General features: G+C 40.2%; 1 protein-coding gene across 1 annotated transcript in view; it reads left to right on the top strand.

The window, feature by feature from the left end:
• The window catches only part of ITGA8 (integrin subunit alpha 8), a 111,804-nt gene extending 90,756 nt beyond the window's left edge, over positions 1–21,048 (top strand). The window contains exons 28-30 of the mRNA XM_086466502.1: positions 11,109–11,210; positions 19,596–19,718; positions 20,962–21,048. Of these exons, the coding sequence (XP_086322628.1) occupies positions 11,109–11,210; positions 19,596–19,718; positions 20,962–21,048 (312 nt within the window). The remainder of the gene's footprint in view (positions 1–11,108; positions 11,211–19,595; positions 19,719–20,961) is intronic.
• Positions 21,049–21,601: the final 553 nt, after the last annotated feature.

Raw genomic sequence — 21,601 nt, 5'->3', positions numbered from 1 at the left:
TTTCTAAGTAAAAAAAAGGTAGTCCTTAGAGAACTGTTGCATCCTCCCATTTATGTCTAAGAAGCTGCCAGAATAACACGACCCCTGCTTCACATGCAAACTTAGATATTGAGAAGACAGAGCGAGCAAATAGTGTGATGGGATCTGGTTACCTTCCTCCCACTCACCTCAAAACAGTTCCCTTTTAAAATTAACAGTTATACAGCCATCACCATAAAAGACTGTAGAGCGTAATTAGTTTCCTAAAAAGGGCGTAATCTGCTCTTAGTCCTGTAAACTTCTAGTTCCTGAAGTTATTCCAGAAGTAAACTAAAGTATACCTAAAAAACAACTGCTGTTAGCTAGACTGAAATCTGCAGACTCAAACTGGGGATTAAAATACAGTCAAAGTAATCAGGATGTGGTGATTCTGAACCAGGAAGGACTGCTCAAGGGCCAGACTGAGCTGCACAGTCATGGTTATGTAAAGAAACTTGGAGGAAAAGTTGCTGTCTCCAAAGCAACATCCCAAACTCTTTTGTACATGCAATTAATGTACAACGTTTTCATATGCCAAAGAAAGCAGGATGATGATGACATACAGCATTCCTCAACTGTGTTATAACCTAAATGAAGATATGATGATCTGCAGAAGAAATTGTTTGTGTTCGTTAAAGCTGAGAACACACTGTCATTATGTATTCTTGTAGATATGCTAATGCAAACCTGAGAAGATTAATTAGAGATTGATTAATATTAGGATGAAATAATTCATGTTTCTCATCTCAATTATATGGATCAGCTTGTATATTTTGTTGCCCCAAAAGATCTGTCATGTATTGAGTGACTCCTTCCTCTTCCACTTAGTACTGACAACAGCTGACCCCTTTGCCTCTTGACAGTTGTAATCTGTCACCTTAAAACTCAAACTCCCATGCCAAATAACAGTTAAATGATGTGCAATGATCAGACATGTCTGAGTAAATAAACCAGCCCAAATTTCCCAACCAGCCAACAAAGATGGAGACAGACATTGTGCAAAGACCAAGAAGAAGCACAGACTTTTTTGGATTAACTTCAAAGCCTGGCTGTAAATATGAACCTTCTAGTAAGGCTGACTTTTGGATTCAGACTTGCTGATCGAGGAAATAATAGCCTGATTCGTGTGAAAGAGAAACAACCTTACATGGTTATGTTACCTTGTGTTCTGTTAGGGCTCTATTATGTCCCCATTTGTCTAATCAGTATTTCTGAGTCATCATGGGGAGATCCAAGGGGATCTTGCCCAGTGTTCTTTGGGTACTTTTTAATATAAAACTTGGGAGTTGGCTAGTAAAACATCTGTTTTGAAAGTGTGTTTCTAAATGATGAATCTGTACCATCTGTCTCATTTGCGACATCCATCCAGGCTGCAGACTCTTTGGACACTTACAGCACTGTGGGAAGTGGAACTCAGCTCACTCTTATTTCAGCCTGTATTGGAAGTTCCTCACAATGATAAAAATCTCCTGGGAGAGCTTGGAGAGGCAATAATGTAAAAAAACCACAGAGGGTGTGCAAGATTCCCAAAAAGTTTGAAGTTTATTTTATTTTCTTTTAACATTATTGAAATAATTGTATTGTTTCTCTCTTGACTTTTAGACAAATCCAGATATTTGAATTTGGCACCCCTGACAATGAACTTTAATAGTTAGAAGGGAGAAAAATCTAATTTTAATCTGAGAAAGCTGAAAAGCAACAGAAACATGGCAGCCACACTCTAATCGAGTGCTCCCTTAGTACACAATGCCATGTTTTGGCTTCTCCATTAAATACTTGTTATTTCAGTGTTTCTGAACATGCACTGCTCCTGTTTCTTTTTAGATGCCTAAAAATGTAAATATATGCTTGACATAATAAAGGTGATGAGTGCTGCAACAGCCACACTTAAGTGCCTGTCCCAGACTGGTATCCAAAACCTGAAATCAAATATCTAGGCTCCCTATACAGCATACAGAGACAATGAGGTACCTCAGACAAGTTGACTTGCACTAACCATCAGGGTGGTGCATGAGGGCTATCCCTTATCAGGAGGATAGGTGCCCAAATCAGGATTAAGCGGGAATATTTCCACCCTCTCAGAAGGCAGTATCCAAAAATGACTCGAGGTACCTATAGCATTAGTTGAAAGACTTAAAGAAGATTTTATTCAATATTCAGTGGCAGAAGCTAGAGCTGGAAGTCTAGTCATTAGAGAATTCATGACTGAAAGATGTCAATTCAATTCCTTCCTCAGCTTGAGAAACCCCACACCCCTGCTTTATAGAATGATGGTGTTCCCTTCTGCTGAAGCTGCACCTCTACAATAACATAAAAAGAAACTGAGAGGTCTGGAAGGGTATAGAAAATGAGAAGCAGCCTGATGTAATACCTTGTTATTTTGAGCCATCAGCTAGTGCTCTCAGTCCTCTCATCCTCCTTTGCCTTCATTGCCTGGCACCTGGGGCTGTCATCACTCTTAGAGTGCATGCTCTAATTGTACTTCCTTCGTGAGAAGTTTTGTTGAGAATCTCTGTATTTTACTACTGGCGGACTCAGAAAATCTTTAGTGTGGTAGAAATTCTCTAGGCCAGGTCATGCTTTTGGGACAAGGATTCAGTTTAGCTGCCCAAAGGCTGTTGAGGCAGAATGCAGATAACCAGCACAGTGGGGCAATGCAGCCAGTCCTCTGTGCCGCACGTGTGTGTTTGCAGAGGCTTAGAAGTCAGAGCAGAGGTGAACTGGCGGAGGTGATCCAAGACAGGTGAGAGATCTAGCTCTTGTATAGGCTCCTTTTTTCAATCATTTTTAATCCCTCTCCTCTTTACTGTGGGAGCAGTTATTCTGTCTGTAAGTGGGATATGACCCCAAGGAACAATAGTTTCTATCCTCAGTATCCCCCAGCACAGAACCTCTTTCCATGTCCAGGGGAAATCATCTCAGTTGAGGGAAGCTTACTTAGTGTTTTCAAAACATAATTCTGCAGCCAGCCTAAATTCCCTATCTGTGGATGTAAGTGGGGAACCACCAGAAAAATTAGTGAGAGGGAGATCTTGTTCTCATTAATAGCCATATATAAGCTGTATAGGGACATCTAAGTAGATTAGTTTAATTTGGACTGAGAATTAAAAGTCATAATTTAATGTGCTGCCCTTCGAGCCACGTATAATAACAAAAGCAGGAAGTAATCAGAGAATTTTGCCCTTACATCAAACAACTGTTTTTATTTGAAAAAAACAAAATAAGTAAAAAAAAACTTGTGTGTGGCCAAAAATACTGTATTATACTGGATTTGATTGTTTATGTGGAATCAAGGCTAGAAAGAAAAGAGATCTTGACACAGAGATGAACTAGCTGGAGGGTTTTTTGGGTGTGGACTAGTTTAATTTTCATTCATTGTTATTTAAAATAATGTCAAAATGTTAACAAGAGCAGAACATGAGACTTGCTAGATGTGCTAAAGCACAGGTAACCTTAGGTATATGAAGAAATAAACATCTTAAATCGGTAACGATTAAAATCTGTATGTTAAAGTGTTCTGAAATCACAACAAAATATCTGCCTCTATTCTAATTTAAAATAATCTGTTTAAATGAATGTAAAACATACGTGAAGCATAGAAGTTAATGATAGAGATGAAGATGTGTTCATTTTCAAAGGAGTTGTATTGTCTTTGGTCACAGATACATTTGGGGGGACGTACCTTCTCATTACAAATAGCACAAGTACTTTTTGACCACGTACAGAGTCACACATACAGTTTTTAACAAATTAGTACAAGAACAAATAGTTGTATGACCTCTACTCTCAGCATTTATGTAAGCTACTCTTTTTATTGGCAGTAGTTCAGGTTTTTGGAGGTATGGGTCAAAGAAAGCAAGCTAATGAATTCCCAAAGCATATATTTAAAAGGTAGCACCATATTGCTTACCCTTTTGTCTCTAAAATGTGCCAGACTCCAGCAGACACAAAAGGAAGCAAGTTTTAATCAAGCAGGGCCAATATTCTTGTAACAGCACTGAACTTCATATGCAACAGACAGAAGTTCTTGGGGGGAAATTCCACTGCAGCATGCAGCTTGCAATGGAGAAAGTACGTGCCCTTCAGTTAGGGTGACTTCACTGGACTACATCTAACCAGAAAAAGTCTTTCAGAGAAGTTGAACAATGGTCCATAGAGGCAATGGAACAAAGTCATTCTGGGGAGTCTCTCCAGTAGTTAAACTCTTCAAACCTGCAGAAGAACAATGACCTGTCAGACTTCTTTAAGCTGCTAAAAGTTTTGTTCCTCCTGCCCTTAGTCTAACTCCCTGTGGGCCATGTTTGTTCCTGGATTTTAGTCTGCGCTCTGACTAGGGTGCCTCCATATGCCTTAAAGATGCTTTGGGGAGACTTCAGGTCTTTGCTTAACCTTCCTGCAGAAACCACTAGAATTTCACTGGAGCCTGGAGAACTCTTCTTCAGCTTGTCCAAGATTTTCCAGCACTTCTCATGTTATTTCTGTTTGTCTCAATTGTACTTAGGGAAACACTGCAGTGAATATTTATTGGGAACACTTTCCTTCATTTCTGGATGCTTCCATGTCTCTCAACTGTTAAAGAAAACAAAGGCTTCAGTTCAAAAATCTATTTGTAAAACTGAAGAGTGTAGAGAGAGAGAAGCCTTAATAAATACACCAGCAGGGATCTACCACCCAAGCAACACAGGGGGGATGGTCACATTTTGCCTGCTGAGCAGGATATTGGCAAGCTACTGTCTCAGCGATGCGCACAAGAGCAGGCACTGCTTGTTTTATCACAAGGGGAACCTCAAAAGGCCAGTGTAACTAGGGCTGGGATCCCTACTGTTGGTCATGAGGCACTGACATTCACAAATACCAAATTCCTACTTCCCCCTCCTCTGAGCCGTAATGAAGTCCTCAGCTTGAATTGCAAACCACAGGTCCTGCTGCTTCCAGTAAATACTGAATATTTAATTGTATGCTATTTTAAATTATGGTATGGTAAAGATATGCTGTTTCTCACAGAGGACTTGAGAATTAAAAATAAGGCTGTAGGAGAGACAGCTGCCTGTATCTCCAAGGTGTTGGTCTAAGTAAAAATCCTGTTTGCAACTGATGCTGACCACAGTCCTTGTTTTAAAGCCCTTTGCCACAAACACATAGTTCTGTGAATGCAGGAATATACTCTGTCTTTCGTATTCTCTGTAAAGCAATAGAGATGTGCAGCATTTCCAGGAGCCTAATGAAGGGTCGAGGAGGGTTAATAGCTGTGGGCACAACCCAAGGTTATTAACCTCAGCCAAGCATTAATCCACAGGAGGTACCCTCCTCTGATGTTCTTAGTGCTGATATAAGCTGAAAATGAAATAAGCCATGTACAGTAGGTGCAAGGATTTATCTTTCCATGAGTGCTGTGTTTCCTTTATATGATGTTTCAAGAGAGTTAATGGCTTTATTGTACTTTAGCCAATCAGGCTGCATGTCTAATGTCAACTTCTTTAATGATATAACATATCCTGCTCTCTCCATTATGGATTACTGTTATAAAAAGTATAAATCATATCCAGAATCCTGCTTAATATGAATTGCTTAGAAGTGAAACATAAGGCTTTTTTCAGGCTTTTTTCCTGAATGCAAATAATTGCACAACTACAGAAACATGCTGAGACTTTGTGTGAGAAGTCTAGTGTTGTAGTGTAAAAGATGACAAATTGCTTGAGTCTGAAAATGGTAAATAATTAATGTGATAAGGAAAAGTATTTTTCTGACAACTATCTCATAGATGTTCAGCACCATGGAAGTGTATAAAAAATACTTATTTTCCAAGTCCAATATTAAATCGGTCTAATTTTTCATTTCAAACACTGTTGATAGAAAAGGTATTGAAAGGTTCCCCTTCATTACATGCCATCTACGTTAAGGAGCTGATTTGGCTGTCCCTATGTAGTCATTTGAGGCTGTTTTCTTCAGATTGCTTATTCCTAATATAAGCCCCAAGGAGAGATTAAATGTTATGATTATAAACATTTGTCTGCTCTTGATATTGTAAAAGAACAAAATAAGGAAATGAGTTCCAGAAGGCCATGAACGTGCTGGCTTCAAGTCACCAGTAAACACTCATATATTTGACAAGAAAACTAGTTTTTTAAAAAGAAGACAGAACAGAGAAAGCAAATACCAGAACTATGACCCAGGACCTCAGGAGAGCAGCCTTCAGCCTTTTCAGGGATCTGCTTGGAAGAACTCCATAGGAGATGATCCTGGAGAAAAGAGGAGTCCAGGAGAACTGATCCTGATTCTGCAGGATCATCTCCTTTAATCTCAAGAACTGTCCATCCTGACATGCAGGAAGTCAAGGAAAGGTGGCAATAGGCTTGCATGGATGAGTAAGGAGCCTCTGGAAAAACTCAGACATAGAAAGGAAACAAAAGAGGTGGAAGCAGAGTCAGTTTGGGCTGGGTGGGGGATATAGAGACAGTGTCTGAGCATGCAGGGACAGAGTTAGGAAAGTAAAAGCCCACCAGGAGCTGAGCCTAGCAAGGGACTTAAAGGGCATCAAGGAGGCTTCTGTAAGTATGTCTGCAGCAAAAGGAAGGCTAGGGAAAATATGGGTCTTCTGCTGAATGAGACATGGAAAAGGCTGTTACTCAATGCCTCCTTCACTTTGGTCTTTACTGGTAAAATGTCCATACAGTTATCTGAGGCCTCTGCGACCAGGGGGAAAACCTGCAGCCATTAACATTTACCTTCAGTTGAGGAACATCAGGTTAGGAGCACATTTAAACAAATTGGACATACAAAAGTGTAAGGGACCTGATAGGATACACCTACAAGTGGTGAGGGAGCTGGCCAGTGTCAGTGCGACACCACTCTCAATTATCTTTGAAAGGTCATGGTGACTGGGAGAAGTTCCTGAGGACTGAAGGAAAGCAAATTCCACACGCATCTTCAAGAAAGAGGATCTAGAGAACTACAGGCCAGTCAGGCTGATTTCAATCCCTGAGAAGATGATGGAGGAAAAAACCCTGGAAGCTATTTGCAAACATCTGAAGGACAAGAAGCTGACTGGGAGTTGTCAGTGTGGATTTACAGAGGGGAATTCTTGCTTGATGAACTTGATAGCCTTCTGTAGTGAGATAAATGGGGTTCATCTTGGTGGACAAGGGGAGAGCAGTCATTGTTTTTTATCCTGACTTTAGCAAGGTTTTTGATATGGTCAAAATGAATGAAGATAGGTGGACAGAGAGGATTCAAAACTGACTGAACTTCCAGGCTTAAAGCATTGTTATCAGCATCATGAAGTCCAGCTGGAGGTCCATCACTAATGGTGTACCCCAGAGGTCAATACAGGGGGGGGCAATACTATTTAGCATCATTAATGACTTGAAAAATGGGACAGAGTACACTTTCAGCAAGTTTGCAGATGATAGAAAACTGGAACGAGTGGTTGACACACCAGATGGTTGTACTGCCCTTCAGAGGGACCTTGACAGGCTGGAGAAGTAGGTTGGCAGGAATTTCATGAAGTGTGACAAAGGGAAATGCAAAGTCCTGTACCACAGGAGGAATAACCCTATGCACCTACAGACTGGGGGCCAACCAGCTGGAAGGCAGTGTTCTAGCAAAGGGTCTTGAGGTCCTGGTGGACACCAAGTTGAACATGATCCCACTGTGTGTGCCCTTGCAGCAAAGAAAGTCAACAGCCTCTTGGGCTGCATTATGAAGAGCATTGTCAGCAGGCTGAGGGAGGTGACTCTTCCGCTCTAGTCAGCACTGGTGAGACAGATCTGGAGTGCTGTGTCCAGTCCAGGGCTTCCTGGAGTAAAACTGGGCCATACTGTAGCAAGTCAAGCCAAGGCCAACAACGATGATTGAGGCCTTGAAGCACTTGACATACAAGAAGAAGCTGAGAAATGGGACGGTTCAGTCTGGAGAAGAGAAGGCTCAGGTGGAATCTTATCAGTGTGTAAGAATTTTTGCTGTGAGGGTAGTCAAACACTGGACTAGGTTGCTCCTAGAGTTTATGGAGTCTCCATTCTTGGAGATATTGAAAACCCAACTGGACATGGCCCTGAGAATACTGTTGTAGTTGGCTCTGCTCTGAGTGTTGGAGTAGACAATCTCCAGAGGTGCCTTCCAACCTCAGCAGTTCTGTGAAAACTTTGAGTTGAGCCATGGTCATCCAGCTGCATCCAAGTGGGCTCCCAGGTTTAAGTTATGCTTGTTTCAGGTCATTTTCACAAACAAACCTTTCTCCATCAATGAAGGAAAGAAACATTAGCCCAAATTATCATGGGATCTTCTTGCATCAGTTTTTGCTCCACAAAACAGTTGAAAGGGGAGAAGCAATTCTTTGAGAGGGTTTATGTCTTTGATGCAACAGGAAATTCCAGAGAAAACCACCACCTAGTAGGGAGGAAAAGCTGTTGAATAATTGTATAGGAACCAAGTCTTGTCAATGGAGCAGAACTCCTAAATGCACAAGAAGTAGAAGGAGGGAGAGAGTTTTGCTTAAGGAGATTTACAGAAGTGACAGTGATGTTCCAAATACTCTGGACTGTAAGAAGCTGGTGCCAAAATGAATGATTGCTTTACTTACAAGGCTCTGTGTTTCTGTAAATCAGTAATCAAATACTGTGTTGAATTCTGGTCATGATGTTTCAGAAAGGATTGAGACAGGTAGCAAAAGTGATGAAGGGCTTCAAAAATAGACTCATACAAAAGATTAAAGTTGTTTGCCTCAAGGAGTCTAATGAAAAGATCTGTAATGATAGTCATAACTCCTAGCCCTCTGGATTTGTCATGGTTTGAGGCTGGGCCGGCCACTAACAAATGACAGACGCTCTCTACTAACCCCTCTCCCCTCCCAAAAGGGAAAAGGAAAGAGAACAAGAGAGAGAGACTTTACGGTTTGGAAAAGAAAACTAAAACAGCTTTAATGAAACAATAACAATAAAAGAAAAGATAATAATAAGAATAAGGAAATAATGAAATACATACAATATGTACAAATATATAGAAAACCAATACTGAACGTAACTCCCCCCACCCTGATGACAATACATCACCACCACACTGCAGGGCTGGCACTGGGGCAGTCCCAGGGTGGACTCGGCAGCAGGCAGGGACAGGATGCAGGAGCTGGACTCAGGCACTGGATTCAGGGATGCACGGATCGGGATCGATGACAGAAGAACAGAGAGAGTCCTCCTCAGATGTTGGCCATCGAAGAAGAAAGAGACCCTCGTGATCTCTCAGCTTTATACTGAATATGACGTGTATGGGATGGAATACTCTGTTGGTCAGGTTTGGGTCACCTGTCCAGTTCGCTCTTCCTGCAGATGTGACCTTTTTCACTCCCGGCACCCCAACATGGAGTACAAGGTTTAGCAGTGACCTTGGTCGCTATAAGAACAAGTATAAGCAAAGGCCTCTCTGCATCCCATTCCTTGGTACGAACTATAAGTATCAGGCCTTATCACTGCTAGAAGCAGTCACTGTCTGGAAAAACGTGCTGCTGTTTCAGAAAATGCCATTAGTTAGAGGAGACTTAACTGAAAAGTTAAACCACTAAACCAGAATTAGTTCTGATTTAGCCCAAACTGGGACAGGATTCTAGTGGACATAGTAGCACTTAACAATCTAATGCTTTTCGGAGCATATCAATGCACTTTGAAAGAAGATCCATATCATCACCCAAACTTTACATGGGATGGGATGTACAAGATAAGTTGCATGTAGTGTCACCCAAAAAAATCTGTTGCAGAGATGGAATTAGAAACAGGTTTACTGACTTCCAGAAGAGCATGGTAGCCACTCAGCCATCCTTCCTAGGGATAAAAACAAGGAAAAAGAGGATGTAGTTCCAGTGCAGGATCTTCTGTCTGTTACAAAATAACATTCACTGAAATTGAAACATGTCAAATTCAAAATGAACTGAAAGATTTGCTTGATCCCTGATGTACTTTAGCCTTCAAAACTAACTCCAGTAGATATCGATGATGCTAAGAGCTCAACAGGATTCAAAATATGTGTGTGGAAAATATTTGTATCTATTGTAGTAAATGTTGCAACCATTAAGATTCTTTTAAGGGACATGCACTTTCATATGTCAGTGCTTATGCCAGTTCATAACAGAACTATAAACGTACCAGCACTTAACTATCATTTCAAGGCAGTTTGCACAGAGCAGGAGATTATTGTCAAGGTCAGAACAGCACGAGACACACAACGGGTCAGATGCAGTGTTTCAGTGCCTACCTGGCTTCCAAATGAGGTGAAAGCACTAATTAAAAGTCACAGCTTGAGCTGTATGATGTATCAGTTTTTAGTTGTTCTGAACCAGGGAAGGTAATGCCTAATCTAATCTAGTAATAAGTACAAGCAAGTATAAATGAAACACAGAGAACTGACGGAAAAATACATTTTGGTTTGTCTGCACATCTTTGGGTTTGTTGAAGTGCTTAATGAGAGCTAGAGAAATATTTTACTAGGCAGCCAGTTAAACAATGACTGCTCTACATTCCTGTTGCAGCTGCACAATGTAGTAAAAAAGCAAGGTGAGCTGTCCCGGGTTTTTTGAACTCTACTGCAATAGGAAATCAGTCACACTCTAAGTGACGTGCAAAGATGTTTGTTCCTATTGCTGGTCTTTGATGGGCAGGCACAGCCATTCCTTTGATGTGATCGGAGGGGGGGGGGGGGGGGGGCTCTAAAAGCCTCGTCTCAACATAGGCCCAGAAATCTCAAGATACTCATGTTTGTTGTTGGGCTGTGAGAGCAGAGGCAAGGTTTTAAAACATAGACACCCCATAAACCACCCGCCTGCTTCCAACTCACCAGTCTCCTATTTCAGAGAGAAGTATGAGAAACAACTCTATGTGTCTTTCTGCATATCTAACCCTTTTTCCCCATTTGAGCGTGCCATCTTTGTATTTCAACTTTATGCTGTATTTTGTGTTTGTCTCGTGGATGCATACACGTCCCTTTACCAAAAGAAACCATCTTTGCCTTAAGAAATAAGTGCTTTCCGTTTGTTCTCTATTTATTTCTCATAATGCTTTTAAGTATCAACATGTTTATTTATAATTTTTTTTTTATATAATTTTCAGAGAAAGAATGATGTCTATGCTCTTTCTTCCAATGTGTCCTTCGAAGTTAAGAGCATGCCATATAAAGTGCAACCAGCAAAGCTCCCCGAGGGAAGCATAGCAGTAAGTAACTGAAAATGGTGTCTTTGTGTGAAGCACATGTATTTGGTCATTCTGATCACAGCTGTGAAAATTTTTGTAGATGAAAATATTGAGATCAGTCTTTCCTGTGTTTCTAGTGTAAATTCCTGAAATAATACCCAAAGGAAATACCTTTATTGCTTTCTGTGGAAGTTGCTGATATATGATACTAATTCCATTTTTAAATAATTTCTTGCTGCATTAATGTGCAGACTGCTTTATTTCAATCAGGATGGATTTTTCACCCAGAAGGAAACAACAAAACTGTGAAAGCATGTGTCTAATTACCTTGTTTGGGGTAAAAAAATCTGGAGGAAATTTTTGTGCAAAATCCAAAATCTTGTTTCTGTCAGGTTTAGAGAACTCACTCTTCTCCTGGTCAGCAGTTCTCTCACACAAGCTTATGGATTATCTATGGCAACTTCTCTCTTGGCTGTATTAAACTTCTTTGATACCCTGATTTTCAGAAAGGTCTGCATGCCTCTTTAGGGTTTCCATCTCAAGTGCAAGATATGAAATTACTTGGTAAACCCTACAGATGTGATAGATAGGTACTAAAGTACTTGCCTTATTTGCAGAGTGAGATTTGTATTGCCCTGGATTATTATATGAAAAATTAATCATGGAGGCATAAGTTTGATTTAATTGTTTGCTGGTGCCAAAGCATTCAGTTTGGGGAGCTATTTAAAGGAATTTGCTTCTGATGGTGTCTAATACCATGGCTAAAATTCACTCTCTTTTGTCATTACTGATAGAAATAAGTAAAATATGGTGCGAAATTTGATTCACACAATAAGCCTTCGTATTTCAGAATCTGAAATACGAAGGCTTATTGTTCTCATCTTTATAAAAAGTTATCATTTACAGTCCTTCTTTTAGAAGGTAAGCTTCGTACAAACTTTTCCCAGTTAAATTGTGATGCAAATACATCGTATCAGTCTGTTGAGACGTAGTAGCAGGGAACAGAATCTTTTCTTATATGGAAAACCAACATAATAATACACTTTACAGGTTGCTTTAAATATATTTTAGAGGGTACAGGCTATAAAGTTTTGTTTTGAACAAGCATGGATTGAATGGTCGATTGATACTTGCTCTGGGAAGACACAAGGTGAAATCTTGCTCTTACAAGCTCAGTGACTCCAACCTCTAACATCAGGAAAACCAGGATTTTTACTGGAGAGATTTGACGCCTAATGCAGTATTCATCCAGAAAGGTTCAAAGGCTCCAAGCTGACAGATATACTCGGGCTCTTTTTATTTTCTTGCAGCATGTGTTCCATACCAGAAACACATGCTGTGCAGAACTCTGTTGACAGTGGTGCCTTCATCTGAAGTGCTTTACCCCAGGTGATAGCCTTCTGTTCTCAACAAGTGTCAGATGATCTATCAAATGATCAGATAAGCATTTTATTCTCTTACTCCAGCCAGTATAATGCTTGTTATTTGCTGCACATCATTTACAGCAAAATGCCTGTAATGGCAATTGTAAAATGTTGAAAAATGATAGCGCTTTTATGTTGTTTCATATCTGGACATGGCAGTGGACGCTTGCCAGCTCTACAGCTTGATGTGTTATATGCACAAGCTCTTTTGATGTTCCACTTGCAAGAAGAAATATTTGCTTGAAGTTGGGCAATGCTTAATATTTTTGCTTCTTCTGAAAAAGATCTCTGGTATAAGTTTCCAAAGATTTATTTGGAACTTTATGGTTTTCTTTCAGGCAGTACAAGGGTGGAAGGGAAATAAAGATTTTAATATTTTAAAATTCATTGTCAAAAGTATATATCTAATAATCGGCTAACACTTTAGAGTTTATATAGTGAAGATAATATATTCTAAAAGAACAGAGCATATGTCTTTCATTTAACTCATACAGTGCTGGGTTCCAGTTATGCATGCTGATATGTATATTTAATTTTAATGGCATGAATAATTCCATACACATCAGTAACCTACACAGTCATGTAGTCATATTCACAGCACTGAGGTCTTTATTTACAACATCATGGAATATAGGTCTATATCTTGAACAGAGGGTCATGATACATTGGCGTGTGAAAGGTGGTGTAAATGTAAGAAAATATTAATCTTTTGTAGTAAAACATTAGAGTAAAAATGGCATCAAACAGAAAATTAGCTTGGAACTTAGTGGCAGTTTCATTGACATCAATAAAAGTATTTCTACAGGCTTGGAATTACAACTATATATTGTACAGCTGTACATTTCCGTGCTAACAGCTGTATCATTCAAGAGAAAATTATCTTTTTTAATTAGAGGTGTTACTATGGTAAATAATACTATCCTACTTGATGAATTTCATGTGCAAAGTGAAAGCACTTTTTATTATAAAAAGTACAGAGTTAGAATAAGCCATTATTCTAACAGATAATTCTAACAAATCAAACAATAGTTTGTTCCATTTTAATTTATGATTCTTGACCAGTTTTGGAGTTTAATAAAATATGATTGCTTTTCTTAAATGTGTGATAGGATCTTGAGAGGGGATGCCGTAAGTCTAAACTGTTTGACCAGTGTCCTACAGTGAGTAAAATTTGTTTCAGACTAAGGCTTATAACTCAATTTTTAGCTATTACATGGTGATAGTACTTTCATTTTAAATGTGCTTATACTCCTTATGAAATATATTTGCACAAACATTTGTAAAATGTAAACATAAATGTCAATATGAATTATGTCCCTAAGCTCAAGGGAGCTTTTATATTCTATTTTGAGCATTTTTTCAGAGCATACAAGAACATTATGCTGCAAAGGTTGGATGGGAACATGTAAAGAGTTCCTATTTCTCAGTCTCTGTAAGCAAAATGACTAAAGGTTGAGGAAGGTCATCATGGGCAGTAGAAGTGGCAGCATTAGAATAATAATCAATTTAGCAACTCTTTTCTAAAGCAGATTAAATTATGGAGAAGTTACTTTTATTTTTTCAAAGTATGTCTTTTAAAGGATAAGAGGGAAAAAAATAGCTTTGTGAGAATCTCACTAGCAGGCACTGAATTCTGACCATAGCTGCTGGATGTTTGCACAAGTAAAACCTATTTCCCGTCGATCCACAAGGGACTGCCAATGAACCAGCAGCTCAGCGCATATGCTCCTCTCTGTGTTGTGCTCCCTTCCCTTAAAAACAATTTCGAAACTATGCTGAGTAGCACCAAAATCAGGAGCAAAATCCAAACTGTACATAAATCAGTGGCAAGCCCCCTAATATTTCTTTTATCTACTTACAGTGTGCTTAACTGTGGCACATTTTAAAGAAGGAAAATAAAAGCTCCCCTATAGAAATACTTCGATGAGCAACAAGTGACTTTCATTGAACCACAACAGTGAACTTAAGACTGTCAGACAGCATCTGTGCTAAGACCAGCTTGGATTTTATTTCCAAGTGCAGACCAAGGCTCTGTCAGTAACTCTGACTTCACCCTCACCTCAGTGCTTGAGCCAGATGGCGTTCCTTGTCACCCCTTTGCATACAAAAGCTGTGAGACATTCAGCAGTGTGAAAGGCCAAAAGTCAGGTGGCTCCTCTCAAGTCTGTGAGATGTGCTTTCCACCAGCCTGCCAGAGAAGGAACCACTGTTTTCAACGTTCAGCGTAAGAAAGTCTTCTGAGCAGAGAAGAAAGCCAACATGCATCTAAAGTACAGTGCCAACATGCAACACTTGTGTAAAAATTCCACTTCTTCATATTGGCCAGCTTAGATGAAAACAGATAAATCCCCCCCAAAACGTTCCCTGGCTCTGATCCTACAGTACTAAACCGACCACATGGGGAAGAACAGAGATCCAAGCTGAATAATGCAAACTTGTCTTAAATCAAAATCATCTGTAAAACTGTTGTGGACAGCATGGGGTGGAGGAGGGACAGTCTTCTGTGGAAATGGTGAAACGAGCCAGGCAAAACTGAGGGGATGCTTTGTTTCTTTCTTCCCCTCCTGTTTCTGCCTCAGCTCTGTGGGTGTTCAGGACTCTCGGTGTCAAACTGTTCACCAGGAATTGCATCAGTAGCCCTGCAAGTCTTTGTACAGAGTATAAAAGGAGGCAGCCCAGGGGGGTTATATTCTACTGGTAATGCACACAGGCAGGCGTGAGACTGATGACTACATATAGTCCCCTGCTTAGGAGACAAATCTTAAGCACTTAGCACAAGCCTTCCCTTGCTTTTAAAAATGTAAGACAAAGAAGGATTCATGGAAAAAGAGTGTGGGTGTGACAAGATGGTTTTAAGATTTTTAGCAGACAAATATTTAGCCATTGGCCTCACTCCTGCTACAAGAGGAGAGAGATGTGGCAGCTTTGCAGCAGCAGTCTGCTTGATATAGGATAGACCTAATTTCTGCTGTCTGTTTTACTCATTGCTGATAATCTAAGGATTATAAACATGGTGCTCTGCACTTCTGTAAGATTACAGTTTCTTGTTTATATTTCAACTCCAGCTGAGCTACTGAAATTGTACTGTAGATTGCACTCTACTGTCTGTAAAGCCAAAACGACAGAAGGAAGAAGGGAGAGAGGGTTATGAACCTGTGCAGTACAAGCACTGCTACACCACTCATAACTGTGGCGTGTCCTCAGGAAGACCCAGATGTCCGTCTCTGGATCCATGCTGATAGGTGCTCTATAGGTATCACAAGAAGAGCTAGGTTGCCTTGTTGTTTTCACAGGCTAAGAGGGAAGAAAACACAACACGCAAATGTGGCAAACATCTAGGAGGTGATGCATAAAAGAAGACAGGGAATGGCTTCATAGGTACTTGTAGTCGCATACACTACTATCAGCTTTATCCAAAGCCTAATGAAATCCACCATCCCTAATGAAATAGACTGTTTCCCCCGATTTCAGCAGCATCTCAAACATGCTTTGAGGGCTGGATTGACCCCACCTAATTTTAAACAGTGAACTGGAGCACAAATTAAGTAGGGGTCTAGTTGCTGTGCTCCTGTGCAATCAGTAGGCAGCCCTATGATCTGTTCATATATAGACAACACCAGGCAGCAGCTTAGTTCACTGTGGTTTGAGAGCAGTCGTGGTGCTGAAGTTGCTTTAGACTGGATGAAAGTGGACTTGGTGCCCAAGGAGACAGATGTGGTTCACTCAGACACTCTCTTAAGAAATCTGTAAACAATCAATCCTTCCTACAGAAGTACTTGCCCACTCTGATGACTTCCATGCTCAGGATGTACAATTTCAGTAGACTGTCCCTCTAGTAACCCATCCATAGCTGGCCAGCAGCTTGCCAGTCTTTTTGTTCTGGTTTGCTGATGTACAGTCTAGCCCAGAGCAGCGATGCTGACTCCATTTCCTGTTGCATTTATCTCAGTCACATTATGCCACCTGGGAATTTGGCTCAACCAGTCAATAGCAGAAATGGCTAAATCAAATGGGTGTTCCCTCAGGTTTGATCTTTCTGTAAAATGGAATCAGTCATTTTGTCAAACTTGAGAAGACAGAAAGTGCTGCTTAGGTTTGCCTTTTGCTGTAGTTTACAAATATTTGCTAAGATGATTTTGCGAAGTGGTCTATCACTTTACTGCTCCAGCTCCACAGCAGCATGCTCAGACAAGAGACAGTGTTAGAACAGAACCTGTAGTGAAGCTCAAACCTTACATAAGGATGGAACATATGCTGTATGTTGGTAGTGTCAGATCCTTTTCAAATAATGATTAAAATTGATAACTTCATGCATGTAGTACCACACAGTTTGCCAACAGAGGAGGCGTGCAGTGTGGATGAGTTGGTTTTTTTAATCAATCTCAGTTTTTGTTTGTCTTGGGGCCCACTGGATTTTCAGCACTTCCCAACTCTTGCACTATATGTGATCAGGTCTTCAAGGCTTGCCTCAGGGCAGCATTCGTGAGGATTTTCAAGCAGTAGAAGGGAGATGCTTGCTTTCTTGGACAGCTGAGGTCATTGCTTGCTACAGGTTTTGTGCAGCCCATCATGACTGCATCCCTTCTGATTTCCCTGGCCAGATAAGCCTTTTACTTGCATTTGTCTTTTTGCTTAACTGGCTTTTCTCTGGGAGGAATCTCTGCAGACAGTTCAGATGACCTTTTTCTCATTTTCTCTGCCCTTGCATTTTAATGCCAGACACAGTACCACTCTGAGACACAAGGAGAGCCATTCAGAAACATTTTGTCCTTACTGAATGAGCACTGCTCTTGCTGAATCTAATGGTAGAGACAGCCTGTGAAGTTCTGCAGTGGCTGACAAGGAACCCAAAGAGGAGGCTGGGGAAGGGAATGGTATCCCTGCAGTGGGATAGTTGATCACTTGATCACACCAGCAAGATACCTGTTGGGACCCAGGGGTGGGATTTCATGGGTATTTTTACTAATTCGGTTTGCCTTGAAATATTTTTTTCATGCTTTAATTGGCTAACTTATTTATTCTTTGTATATGTTATCTTTTTGAAGTTTTTTTAGGTTTTTTTGAACTATTTACAGCTGCACCAGGGAAGTATATTAGCTGAATGTGTTTGTTAGATCAATGATGGTATGGCCAGCACTGCAAGCACTTAATCTTCAGGGTACAGGTCAATGTTAAAGTGCTAACCCCAGAAGGACTGGGCAGTATCTCGTAATGCTCAGTGTAAGCTTTGGTAGAAGGCAAGTGGTATCCCACATAGAAAGTTTGTCCCTAATTTCAGCTGCGTCCCCTAAGAGTGACGGATACTATAAAAAATACATGCATCAGTAGACCTCAGCAGACTGCCATCTTTCTAAGCACTGTGTCAGATTAGGGGACAATTGGCTGCACAGATGAAGTAAGTGGAAAGGCTTGTTGCAAAGTGTCTTCCAGTTAGTAGCTGGGAGGCAGATCTGGTGCTTGCAGAATGAAAAGTCTAGAAAGTTTGCTGATCATAAGGAAGAGTGAGAGTGGAAAGGGCTAGATGTTGCAGAAAGGCTGAAATTTGCCATCTTCAAGGAGAAAAGCGAGACGCACAGAAACTGAATTGATTTTGAGCTAGACTATTCTGTCCAGTCTTCAAACTTAGGATGCTGCTCCATGAATGAACAAATTAGTGTTTTGCTAAATTTCAGATGCATCGGCCAGTGAGTTAATAGCAGAAAAACAAGTAAAAATAGAATTTGCAATAAGTGCAGAACAGGGGCTGGGCAATAGCCAAGAAGCTTACTAAGACAAGTAGATTTCCTAGCTGTACCTTGAGCACTGGAGAGGAAGATCATTTGAGAGTTTGTGTAATCAGTTTGCTTTGCAAACTGATTTCATCTTGTCATCAAGAAAATAACTTCCATCTGTCACACACCCTGTTTAAGGGAGGCTAGGAGTAAACAAGAGAGGTCTAACAGAAACCTCAGAGAGAAATAACTTCCTAGGCTAACAATGAAGAGGAAAGTTTGACAAAATAAACTAAAACTGAAAGGACATAATTGTGGATGAGCAGCTAAGGAAAGCTCAAACTCATTCCTTCCCACTTGGGAGCAGCAGGGAGAGAGCAAATATTCAATGAGATTGACGAGGAACCTTGCAAGTGGAGTCTGAGAGCATAGAATCAATTTGGTACAAGGTATGGAAGGGAGAGCAAGGAGGAGGTTACATATGTGGATGGCCTCAAAAGGAGAAATACAGAAGGGTTACTATTACTCTTTGTCAAGATAAAGGTTTAAAGAGAGAAGTTTGCCAAGTCAATTAAAACCTTTCATAACTCGTGTTATACACACCTGCTGCCTTCTAGAGCCTCAGACGATGAGAACGAGCATTTCATGCTTATTTCCCATTTAGGTAATAGTCCGTATGCTCGGCTTCATTTAAGGAGCCTAACGTCATACTGCGTGTCAGGCTTTTTCACAAGGACAGTGCACTCTGCTTGAGTTTCAGTTTTGGACTACTTAGCTGAAACTCAAGTCATAGGAAAAAATGTATACTGGTGTGTCAGCAGAAATTAAAATAATAATGTAGCTGGTATCTATTGTGGTTTGAATTAAGAGCTTGGGCTGAATTCAACCATTTTTTCAGAGTAATTCAGCATAAGTCAGTTATACTGGCCTAGGCTGTACCAGCCTACATGCGCATAGAACTTTGCTTGTTGAATCTTCTTGATGCATCTGCACAGGAGGGTGTTTTTTGCTACTCTGTATTAAGTGAAAACAATTCATATGTCTGATATGACAAAACTTTTGTATACGTGCGAATCCCATTTCTAGTAATTATCATGAACAAGTGGAAAGGAACTGCAGTGAATGAAGCCAATATGGGAGAATTTCAAGCAAAGCATATTTCTAATCTGCAAAATGCTATTGAAGTGAATGCTTATAACCTCTGTATTCTACTGTCAGATTTGCTTTACTTGCTTAATTTTGGTTCCCTTAATGTGTTCTTTTCATTTCAGATCAGAACATCTGTCATTTGGTCCACTCCAAATGTCTCCTTTGTAATCCCTTTATGGGTTATAATACTAGCAATACTTCTTGGACTACTGGTACTAGCTATGTTGACCCTAGCTTTATGGAAGGTACGTTGCATTATTGCTGTTGCCTTAAAAACAACATGAAAGGTACTGGAAGATATTCACAGATAAGAAAAAGAGAGGCTGGAATTTTGTGATTAACAGTTTGGAGCAAAAGCAACAATACACATGTGTCTTTTTTGTTTTGGCATTTCTGACATGCTAGTGTCACTGACCTTTGTGCATGGAATTTGTTTTCAGAGTCCTCCTTTATTATTAAAGCCTGGTTATAAATGGGCATACAGAGTTTGGCTCTGTTTCCCAAGACCTATGATCCTCCTCTTCAGGATGTTTAGGTTCAAAGAGAAGTGACTCTAACTTTGTTTTCTCCAAATGCTTCAGGAATTTCCAGTTCTTGTCAGCATATAACAACACTCCCAGCTTTGGGAATTAATTTTCAGAAAATTTCCTTTTATATTAGTATGCCGTATCTTCTGGTTTTGAAGTTTTCTAGTTCTCTGTTGGTTGTTACACTCCCTTCACAAGTTTTATGTTACTGGAAACTGCTGTACTACGGGGAGCGAATGTAGCTTTCGACCCATTAAAAAAAATTAAAATTATTTCTTAAGTTAGGATATGGCTTGTCTGCCTTTAGCTGCCTAAAGGTTATGGGTTAGGTGTCCAGTCTAGGCTAACTTTCCAGATTCGCCTAGTCAGTTAACAACAACAGCAAAAAAGCTCTGTCAAACATGGAGGGATGAGAGGAATTACCTTTTGGTGGTGTTCTCCTCTGACCTCTTGTGAAGCCTGCATAACCTTTTGACCAAAAGGGTAACTTCTGGGCAGCTAAGGTTAGGTGAAAGGAATCTCATCTTTAGTGATCTTTAGTCTAGGTCACAACTAGGTCCTGTGCACATTTCCCAACACATATTCCACCTCTGTTATTATTACTAGTTGTCAATCTGAATATATTTTCTGAATAAGTGTCTTGCTGAACTGAAATTAGTGGTTTTCTCATTCAAGTCAGTTGGTATCAGCATTCAGACCAACTGTACATCTCCTGCAAGGACATCTTTCATGTAATTTGAATTTTTAAAGCTATACTTTGGAACTCAATGCCTTGTACCAAAATTTTTCATTTTTCATAGGGAATGATATGAATAGAAATAAAAAAGCTTCACAGTCTATCAGCCTGCCATAGATTGTATCCGACCTTTCAGGCTGACTGAGTGAAGAATCAAACTGCAGCTGAGTCTTCCTGTGGTTGTCTTACCATGACGCCTTTGTTTCTGTTGATTGTTTCCTGCAGTGTGGCTTCTTTGACAGAGCTAGACCTCCTCCAGATGACATGGCTGACAGGGAACAACTGACAAATAACAAGACTACTGATGCATAGAGGAAGAGAGTGACAGTTCAAGACAGAATGCTGTCTGAGAGTAGAAATGCGATGAGGATTAAATGAAGGATTCCTTCCACCAGTCTTCCATTGTACCTGCAAGTGACATGGTGTCATAATCTGGTCAATGCAACGTTCTGAGAACATGCCACATGATGGCCATCCTTGCCAAAGAAAGCAGCTTTATCACTGCCTTACAAACATACTCAACACTGAACAGAATGTTTATCCCATATCCCAGTCAGTCTATGTTTCAGCAGATGCTTTTGAACACGTGTGGTACACTGAGATGCTTCCAAAACAAGCCCAAATCTCCCAAGGAGAGAACGCCTGCATTGCTGTATTGTCTAGAAGACGGACCAGGACAAAACTTCTGAATGCTACTGTATCATGCAGAATACCTTTGACACCTCCCTAAGAATAAGAACTTTAATGAAATTATGGCTCAGGGAGACAAGCAATATATCAGTACTGTGAAAGTACTTCTGAAAAACAAAGGTAGTCTATAGTGACCTTTATAGATAGGGCACAATTATTTATTTTTCCACCTTTT

This window comes from Leptosomus discolor, chromosome 6 (assembly GCF_034619465.1).
Source record: "Leptosomus discolor isolate bLepDis1 chromosome 6, bLepDis1.hap2, whole genome shotgun sequence".
In the NCBI taxonomy this organism is placed as follows: domain Eukaryota; kingdom Metazoa; phylum Chordata; class Aves; order Leptosomiformes; family Leptosomidae; genus Leptosomus; species Leptosomus discolor.
The sequence above is the reverse complement of the archived record's forward strand: the minus strand, read 5'-3'. Positions and strand labels throughout refer to the sequence as shown.